This window comes from Quercus robur, chromosome 3, assembly GCF_932294415.1.
Source record: "Quercus robur chromosome 3, dhQueRobu3.1, whole genome shotgun sequence".
In the NCBI taxonomy this organism is placed as follows: domain Eukaryota; kingdom Viridiplantae; phylum Streptophyta; class Magnoliopsida; order Fagales; family Fagaceae; genus Quercus; species Quercus robur.
The window spans coordinates 57,528,796-57,538,713 of record NC_065536.1 but is presented as its reverse complement, the minus strand read 5'-3'; the positions used below and the strand labels follow the sequence as shown (position 1 = coordinate 57,538,713).

The following is a 9,918-nucleotide window of genomic DNA, read 5'->3' as shown; positions in this document are numbered from 1 at the left end:
CGTCCAAGCCTTGGAGAATCAATTGTTGGATTTCTTCATTGACGCAGTATGTTGAATCCTTTAGCATGGTTGGGTATTGTGTTGGGAACTCGAGTCTTTAAAACTCAATTTTCACATGGATAATTTTCAACTCAGCATTTCTAGCACATAAAACTTGCGTCTAAGAAACTTCAGATATTAGTTTCCTAAGTAGTTCGGAAACAATATTAACTAACGAAATTGTTAGCATTTTGGTGTTAAATTACCCCCAAAAAAAAAAAAAAAAATCCAATTCGATTTCGCAAAGATTCCACTTTTGGATGTTGCCAACTTGCCATGATCAGTCCACCCATATTTTGCATTAAAAGATTGTTGGATCGAATCCACCACGTGATTCACACAATATTCAAAAGAACGACATCATTTCATTTATCATCTGACCACAATAAGGCCTTAACGAACAAAACCAACAATAAGAGGCAAACAAAATAACAAACCACCACCTACCTAAAAGTCCCAAAAAACCCATCAGAAAAAAATTCGAATCGGAAACCTCCTCCGATCCGATGGGTTTCACCACCACAGCCAACGACGGAGACTCCGAATCAACCGTCCTCTTAACCACCACTTCAACTTCCCCAACCACCACCACCGCCGCCCCAATCCCCAAAGACAAATTCCACCTCGCCTACATAATCTACTTCACACTCGGCTGCGGCTACCTCCTCCCATGGAACGCCTTCATCACCGCCGTCGACTACTTCACCTACCTCTACCCCGACGCCAGCGTCGACCGCATCTTCGCCGTCGCCTACATGCTCGTCGGTCTAATCTGCCTCTTCGTCATCATCCTCTACTCCAACAAGTCCCACGTCTTCGTTCGCATCAACGCCGGCCTGGGCCTCTTCGTCGTCGCGCTCCTTATCGTCCCCTTGCTGGACGTGTTCTACCTCCGGGGCCGGGTCGGGTTGTACGACGGGTTTTACGTCACGGTCGCGGCAATGGGTCTCTGCGGCTTGGCCGATGCGTTGGTCCAAGGTGGTGTCATCGGCGCCGCCGGTGAAATGCCTGAGCGTTACATGCAAGCAGTTGTTGCTGGCACCGCCGCTTCAGGTCAATTTTGAGCTTTTGTGTCTAAATTAGGGCATTTAGATTTTTTTTTTTTTTTTCAAGGTATAGCTCATAGTTCATATAACAGCAAAATTGGTCTAATTTTCTGTCCATTTTGATGTATTAGATAGCTCATAATTCATACAAACTCTAATTTTTATGCCAAATAGTTTTTTGCATTTTCCTGTGTTTGATATCTTAGGATGCGTGATCACTTCGTTTAGGATATTGTACTCGTCTTTAGAATACTGTACTCATGTGGTTTTGTATTTGCCATTTTATTATATAATTTTTCTAAGATTGCTTATGTCACTATATCATACCCATAACCCGTGTCTGTCCGTATCTGTACATCCTAGGATACCAAACACAGGAAAATGGGTCAAAAAGATCACCGTCCCTTAACTTTTCTTGTTTAGCTTGACATAAGTTAGAGTTGTTTCATCTCATGCTAAACTAAATAGGGAAAGTTAAGAAATAATTTTTGAATTCATTTTAAAGTCACTGTTAAACATAAACAAATGATACGGTTTTCTAGAAAAAAAGTTGGAAAATAATTCATTTTCCAGAAAATGTTAATGTAGAAACAGTACTACACTTCTGCTGCTACATTCTTGTGGGACTTTAGTTAATGTGGGTATGTATATCTCCTTTCTGAATATATATATATATATATATATATTATGCATTAGGATTTGAACTTACAGCTTAGTTCATGCCAAGGCATCAATGAGATCCTTTATGGTGTAGGATCACAGCTCACAAGTTAGTTAAGAGACTTTATTAGTACTAATTTTTTTTTACTGAAATTCACGAATAGAGTAAAACTTTGCACTTGAGAGATTAGAAGAGTTTTTTTAATGCATTCTCTTTATTAGTTTGGTCTAATTTTCTGTCCATTTTGATGTATTAGATAGATCATAATTCATACAAACTCTAATTTTTATGTGAAATAGTTTTTTGCATTTTCCAGATGCCGTACTGGGGTCATACTGGTATCGTACCTGCCATTTTATGTTATAATTTTTCTGAAATTGTAACCCGCATCCGTGTTTGTGCATCCTAGGATACCAAACATAGGAAAATGGGTCAAAAAGAAAACTGTCTCTTAACTTTCCTTGTTTAGCTTGACATGAGATAAAGTTGTTTCATCTCACGTGAAACTAAATAGGGAAAATTAAGAGAAAATTTTCTAACTCATTTTAAAGTCGCTGTTAAACATAAGCAAATGATACGGTTTTCTAGGAAAAAAAATTTGGAAAATAATTTATTTTCCAGAAAATGTTAATGTAGAAACAAACAATTATTGGTGTGTGTATTTTTAGTACTACTCTACTGCTGCTACATTCTTGTGGGACTTTAGTTAATGTGGGTATATTATCTCCTTTCTGAATATATATATATATATATATATATATTTTAATGCATTAGGATTTGAACTTATGGCTTAGTTCATGCCGAGACATCAATGAGATTCTTTATGGTGTAGGATCACATCTCACAAGTTAGTTAAGAGACTTTATTAGCACTAGTTTTTTTTACTGAAATGCATGAATAGAGTAAAACTTTGCACTTGAGAGATTAGAAGAGGTTTTTTGAACAATGAGAGATTAGAAGTTAGCTAGTTATGTGGCTTATTATCAATTCAAGCAATTTCGTTTAGTGTTCCATTTTGAGTATGTGTGTGTGTGTATAATTTGAACCTATGACGTCTATCTCATGATGATTGTTTGCTATTATCAAGTCAAGACATCAATGGGTTTGATAGGATTTGAGCTAAATAGAGTCTGAAACCCATATAAAAGAGTAAAATTCTGCAATGCTACTTTGTGTTTCATCTAGGACCGAATGGCATACATCAAAATATGAATACTATTGTCACGTCATTTTGAAGAAGGTTGGTACTTTTTAATTGTTAAGAATATCATTTTGGACATGCTAGAGGCTTGGGTTTCATGCGAAGCAATTTGTGCTGCTTATAACAGTTAAGGAGATGGTCATTCCCTAATATGCAAGTTCATTCAATTTCACCTTTGCAGGGGTCCTTGTTTCTGTTCTACGGATCCTAACCAAAGCTGTATACTCGCAAAATGAAGAAGGCCTTAGAAGCAGTGCGAATCTCTATTTCTCTGTTAGTATTGTGGTTATGGCCATATGCATTGTTTTTTACAATGTAGCTCATAAGCTTCCGGTTATGAGGTACTACACTGACTTGAAGGTTCTAGCTGTGAATGTGGAAAAAGAAGAGAAAGGTCCCCTGACTGGGCCTGTTTGGAGGGCCACCCTGTGGAACATAGTAGGAAATGTGAAGTGGTACGGATTTGGCATTGTTCTAATCTACATTGTGACTTTGTCAATATTTCCGGGATATATCACAGAGGATGTGCACTCTGAGCTTCTCAAGGATTGGTACTCAATCGTTCTCATCACTGGTTACAATGTGTTTGATCTGATTGGCAAGTGTCTCACTCCAGTATATTTCCTTAAAAATGCAAAGGTCGCAATTGGTGGATGTGTTGCAAGATTGTTGTTCTTTCCTCTTTTCTACGGCTGCTTGCATGGTCCCGCATTCTTCCGAACAGAGATTCCGGTGACCATCCTGACTTGCCTTTTGGGGCTTACAAATGGATACTTAACTAGCGTGTTGATGATTTTGGCTCCCAAAGTTGTCCCATTACAACATGCAGAGACTGCAGGGATTGTGATGGTATTATTCTTAGTTTTAGGTCTGGCCATTGGTTCAATTGTATCTTGGTTTTGGGTAATTTGATATTAAAGTAATTCGGACGACATTAAAAACTGTCTAAAGTTACCATTGTTGCAAGCTCCCACAATGGCGGTTGGAAAGGGTTGCCTTGATGGTGTTTGCATTCTGTAAAGCCCTTGTAAACTTGATTGTTTAACAGTATCTGTGACGAGTGTGGTTGTCCCATGATGAATGATTCTCCTGGCCTAGCCATGCTAGGAACTCAATCTGATAATTTGCTGACATGTCCAACTTGTTCGATGTTGGCCAATGACCATTGCTCCACAACAATTAATATTTGGGTTATTGCAATTCAAATTCTAGCTTGTTATCCCTCAGACTTTCACTACAACTCGGACCACTTACGCAATTCAAATTAAGAACATTATTGACCATTACTTGTGAAAGGACTAGGGCTGTCCACGGGTTGGGTTGGCTCGGGTTTGGGCCTGACTCGAACTCGACCCGACTGGATCGGGTTATAAAAAATTTGACCCGAAATCGACCCAATAATGGGTCAGACCCGTCGGTTCGGGTCAACAGTTGAACGGGTCGGTTTGGTCGGTTAGGCGGGTTTGGGCCGAAATTGGGCTAAAATTGTGAATTTGCATAATTTTTTTTTAATTCAACTTTTGACTGGCCTTTTGGGCCCAAATTAATGGGCTTACTACTTTTAACAAAGATTTATATCATTAAATCATATATATATATATATATATCAAATGGGCCTTTTTTCACCTCCTTTATTTCAAATTGGCCCATTACACAACTTTGAAACCTTTGGGCCTCTAGCCCTTCAGTCCAAATTTAATTTTCTAGCTCACATCTAATGACAAAAAAATACAGTAAATATATAACAACACAACCTGGGTAATTGCAATTTGCAAGAACATAAAAAACACATGATATTACTTTCTAACCACCTGTTAAAACTTCACAATACAAAGAAAATTTTTCAAAATGCCTATAACATTATAGGACTGGGCAGCAAAATCACAAGAGGAGGCCCAAAATTTTATAGGCATTAACATGTAAACCCCTGTTAAAACTTCTCACAATACAAAAAAAAATTTTCAAAATGCCTATAACATTATAGGACCTGGGCAGCAAAAGCACAAGAGGAGGCCCAAAATTTTATAGGCATTAACATGTAAACCCCCTGTTAAAACTTCACAATACATAACTTACATGTAAACCTGGGCAGCCTATTAAACCTACCAAGTTGTGCCAACCACTCATACATGTAAGTTATGTAACACAACTAACACAAGCCAGCAAACAAATTCTGACAAATAATTCAATCACAGCCACACCACAAGTATGGCAACAAACCAGCAAACTAGCAAACAAATTTTAACAAATAATTCAATCACAACCACATCACAAGTGTGGTAACAAAAGATAATAAGAGCATCTCTTGCAATATTTCCATAGAGTTAAAGAAGGCAGAAAGTGTGTAAAGCAGTAGCTAGCTATAATTAGTTACAAACTTCCAAAAAATAGCTTTTCTAAAACATTTAAAGAGCAACTACTATATAGAGTTTAGTCCATGACTTATAGAAAAGAAAGCCTATTAAACTTAATAAGTTTTCTTTCCTATAAGCAAGAGTTAATTTATCAATTATCAGTTAGAAAAGCACTGTCCAAAAAAACTTCCAAATTGCATCCAAAAATCTGCCTCCTATACAAAATGTGTGTCCTTCCTCCTACAAGAAAATGGGCAAAAAGATATTTATCAATAAAAAATATAAGGACAAGACCAACAAATACAGAATAGTTATAACAAAAAACAATAGAGAAAGCAGAACCAAACTCAATATAAGGGCAAAAACTTACCCAGTTTTTGATTAGTCATCAATGTTAATTGAGATACCTTTGCTTGAGCTTGAACTTCCACCACCTCTTGCTGCTTGACGTATAACTAGAAAAGAGAAAGAAATGAAGACTATTAGATTAAATTTCATTTGCATAAGACACATTTAATAGCACTTAATAGACAAAGTTTGGAAGTTAACATATTACCTAAATCATGAAATTCATCTTCCAAGACCTCTACCTCATCTTTTGATTTGCGAAAAGAGATTGGAACCAAGGCTTGAAGCCAGTCTTGTGCACAAACCAGATTTTGAACCATAAGTGGGGAGAGTGAACTCCGAAATGGATCAAGTATGCGTCCTCCGATACTAAACGCTGACTTAGATGCAACAGTAGAAACAGGTACAGCCAGCACATCCCTAGCCAATTTGGACAGCACTTGATATCTATCTGAATTGGCCTTCCACCACCCTAATATCTCAAATTTCACATCCCCTCTTCTACTTTCACAATTTTCAGCCAAATATTTGTCAATCTCATTGCTACACCCTATGGACTGTTCAGCCTCCAAAAACCGTTCAAACCTAGAATTAACCATCACATATGGATCACTACAACCTATTGACTCACCTTCTATGTGTGTCCTCTCCCTCTCACTTGCTACTTGTACATTTGATGAATCAACACGAGAATAAAAATCATACAACTTGACCAAGGCACCCCTCACCAATTCAACCATCACATCAGCCACTTCATTTCCATAAATTTCAGAAAAACAGAACTTCAAAAACCTCAACTTCTTTCTTGGATCAAGAATCACAGCCATATACAAGAGATGATTCATTTTATCCCCTTTCCCCCAATACTTATCAAACTTAGATTCCATTTTAGTTGCCATGTTTTTCAAGAGGTGGTTTTGTGATTTACTTAAATTGGAAATATTCTCTTGAATGACAAACATCTCATCAAAAAAGGTGTTGGCAGTAACATACAAAGAACCTGAAAACTTTTTTGTGGCATTGTAAAAAAGCTTCAAAAACCCCACAAATATCCTACAATTTTGAAAATCAATACTACTAGGAGATCCCATACCACCACTATTCTCCTTGTTCATAAAGTATGAAGAATAACTATCATCCTCAAAGTCCATACGTATGAACACTTTTTCAAATTTTTGTGCGGTTTCTAACATGAGGTAGGTAGAGTTCCACCTAGTTGGTACATCTAGACAAAGAAGAGACTTAGACTCAATACCTAATCTCTCCACAAAACCCACAAAAGTTTGATTCCTATTTGGTGAGGACTTCACATACCTCACAGCTTCACGCACCTTTGCAATGGATGCATCAATTTCTCTCATACCATCCCTCACAATCAAATTTAGGATATGTGCACAACACCTCATGTGTAAGAACTCATGTTCTAAAACAGTCCCCTCCCAATCTTTAGTTACATTCTCCAAAAACTTAATAGTGGCACCATTTGAGCTAGCATTGTCCACTGTTAAAGTGAATATGCCATTAAACTCTAATTTTTATGTGAAATAGTTTTTTGCATTTTCCAGATGTCGTACCGGGGTCATACTGGTATCGTACCTGCCATTTTATGTTATAATTTTTCTGAAATTGTAACCCGCATCCGTGTTTGTGCATCCTAGGATACCAAACATAGGAAAATGGGTCAAAAAGAAAACTGTCTCTTAACTTTCCTTATTTAGCTTGACATGAGATAGAGTTGTTTCATCTCACGTGAAACTAAATAGGGAAAATTAAGAGAGAGTTTTCTAACTCATTTTAAAGTCGCTGTTAAACATAAGCAAATGATACGGTTTTCTAGGAAAAAAAATTTGGAAAATAATTTATTTTCCAAAAAATGTTAATGTAGAAACAAACAATTATTGGTGTGTGTATTTTTAGTACTACTCTACTGCTGCTACATTCTTGTGGGACTTTAGTTAATGTGGGTATATTATCTCCTTTCTGAATATATATATATATATATATATATATATATATATATTTTAATGCATTAGGATTTGAATTTATGGCTTAGTTCATGCCGAGACATCAATGAGATTCTTTATGGTGTAGGATCACATCTCACAAGTTAGTTAAGAGACTTTATTAGCACTAGTTTTTTTACTGAAATTCATGAATAGAGTAAAACTTTGCACTTGAGAGATTAGAAGAGGTTTTTTGAACAATGAGAGATTAGAAGTTAGCTAGTTATGTGGCTTATTATCAATTCAAGCAATTTCGTTTAGTGTTCCATTTTGAGTATGTGTGTGTGTATAATTTGAACCTATGACGTCTATCTCATGATGATTGTTTGCTATTATGAAGTCAAGACATCAATGGGTTTGATAGGATTTGAGCTAAATAGAGTCTGAAACCCATATAAAAGAGTAAAATTCTGCAATGCTACTTTGTGTTTCATCTGGGACCGAATGGCATACGTCAAAATATGAATACTATTGTCACGTCATTTTGAAGAAGGTTGGTACTTGTTAATTGTTAAGAATATCATTTTGGACATGCTAGAGGCTTGGGTTTCATGCAAAGCAATTTGTGCTGTTTATAACAGTTAAGGAGATGGTCATTCCCTAATGTGCAAGTTCATTCAATTTCACCTTTGCAGGGGTCCTTGTTTCTGTTCTACGGATCCTAACCAAAGCTGTATACTCGCAAAATGAAGAAGGCCTTAGAAGCAGTGCGAATCTCTATTTCTCTGTTAGTATTGTGGTTATGGCCATATGCATTGTTTTTTACAATGTAGCTCATAAGCTTCCGGTTATGAGGTACTACACTGACTTGAAGGTTCTAGCTGTGAATGTGGAAAAAGAAGAGAAAGGTCCCCTGACTGGGCCTGTTTGGAGGGCCACCCTGTGGAACATAGTAGGAAATGTGAAGTGGTACGGATTTGGCATTGTTCTAATCTACATTGTGACTTTGTCAATATTTCCGGGATATATCACAGAGGATGTGCACTCTGAGCTTCTCAAGGATTGGTACTCAATCGTTCTCATCACTGGTTACAATGTGTTTGATCTGATTGGCAAGTGTCTCACTCCAGTATATTTCCTTAAAAATGCAAAGGTCGCAATTGGTGGATGTGTTGCAAGATTGTTGTTCTTTCCTCTTTTCTACGGCTGCTTGCATGGTCCCGCATTCTTCCGAACAGAGATTCCGGTGACCATCCTGACTTGCCTTTTGGGGCTTACAAATGGATACTTAACTAGCGTGTTGATGATTTTGGCTCCCAAAGTTGTCCCATTACAACATGCAGAGACTGCAGGGATTGTGATGGTATTATTCTTAGTTTTAGGTCTGGCCATTGGTTCAATTGTATCTTGGTTTTGGGTAATTTGATATTAAAGTAATTCGGACGACATTAAAAACTGTCTAAAGTTACCATTGTTGCAAGCTCCCACAATGGCGGTTGGAAAGGGTTGCCTTGATGGTGTTTGCATTCTGTAAAGCCCTTGTAAACTTGATTGTTTAACAGTATCTGTGACGAGTGTGGTTGTCCCATGATGAATGATTCTCCAGGCCTAGCCATGCTAGGAACTCAATCTGATAATTTTCTGACATGTCCAACTTGTTCGATGTTGGCCAATGACCATTGCTCCACAACAATTAATATTTGGGTTATTGCAATTCAAATTCTAGCTTGTTATCCCTCAGACTTTCACTACAACTCGGAGCACTTACGCAATTCAAATTAAGAACATTATTGACCATTACTTGTGAAAGGACACAGAGAAGCTCTAAAACTCACACAACACAGATTGTAACAAACACAAGAGGAAGAGAGAAAATCTTCTAACAGAAAATGTATTTCATAAAGAATCGTAATCAATCCAATTACAGAAGAGCAATCTCTAATATATACCCAAATACAAGACTGATCTATTCTAACTACTTCGCACACGTGCACGCGTGCCAGCACTTAAAATAAATACAGCTAAACGACATTGTGTTGCTTATGGCTATAGTGAAACGACATCATCTGGTGGCTTGCCCTGTTTCTTCTTGACCATTGGAACAGGACTTGAATCATCTTCAAGTTCTTCAAGTACACAACTGCTGCTACTGCTTTCAACTTGCAACTAATTATGTCACTCTGATCCCATTAGAATAGAAATAAACAAATACTCCTTCCAATTTCTCAAAAGGAAACCATATGCAATAATCAATATCCTTCAGACCTGTCTTTATATAACAAAATATTCTCAATTTAGTTTTGGTGTTGAGACCAAAATGTAGTAT

The 9,918-nt window shown here is 37.1% G+C and overlaps 1 protein-coding gene and 1 long non-coding RNA gene across 4 annotated transcripts; one reads left to right on the top strand and one right to left on the bottom strand.

Annotated features, from left to right (window-relative positions):
- Nucleotides 1–397: 397 nt before the first annotated feature.
- Nucleotides 398–9,180, top strand: LOC126718532 (equilibrative nucleotide transporter 1). 2 transcript variants are annotated; one of them, XM_050420791.1, is made up of 2 exons: nucleotides 398–1,092; nucleotides 8,288–9,180. In XM_050420791.1, exons 1-2 carry the CDS (start codon nucleotides 546–548, stop codon nucleotides 9,016–9,018), a joined length of 1,278 nt encoding a protein of 425 aa, XP_050276748.1. In that variant the 5' UTR covers nucleotides 398–545; the 3' UTR covers nucleotides 9,019–9,180. The 2 variants fall into 2 exon arrangements, with proteins under 2 accessions (XP_050276748.1, XP_050276747.1); XM_050420790.1 differs by lacking the exon at nucleotides 8,288–9,180 and adding an exon at nucleotides 3,129–4,024.
- Nucleotides 5,340–5,915, bottom strand: LOC126718533 (uncharacterized). 2 transcript variants are annotated; one of them, XR_007652989.1, is made up of 3 exons: nucleotides 5,858–5,915; nucleotides 5,672–5,756; nucleotides 5,340–5,541 (listed from the first exon to the last, which is right to left on the bottom strand). It is a non-coding gene; the product is annotated as an uncharacterized LOC126718533 (long non-coding RNA). The 2 variants fall into 2 exon arrangements; XR_007652988.1 differs by having other exon boundaries at nucleotides 5,672–5,903.
- Nucleotides 9,181–9,918: the final 738 nt, after the last annotated feature.

Bases quoted from the DNA above. Each gene is read 5' to 3' on its own strand.
- LOC126718532 (XM_050420791.1), top strand. From the start codon at position 546: ATGGGTTTCACCACCACAGCCAACGACGGAGACTCCGAATCAACCGTC. The intron at 1,093-8,287 runs GTCAATTTTGAG...TCACCTTTGCAG, and splicing joins TGCTGGCACCGCCGCTTCAG to GGGTCCTTGTTTCTGTTCTA.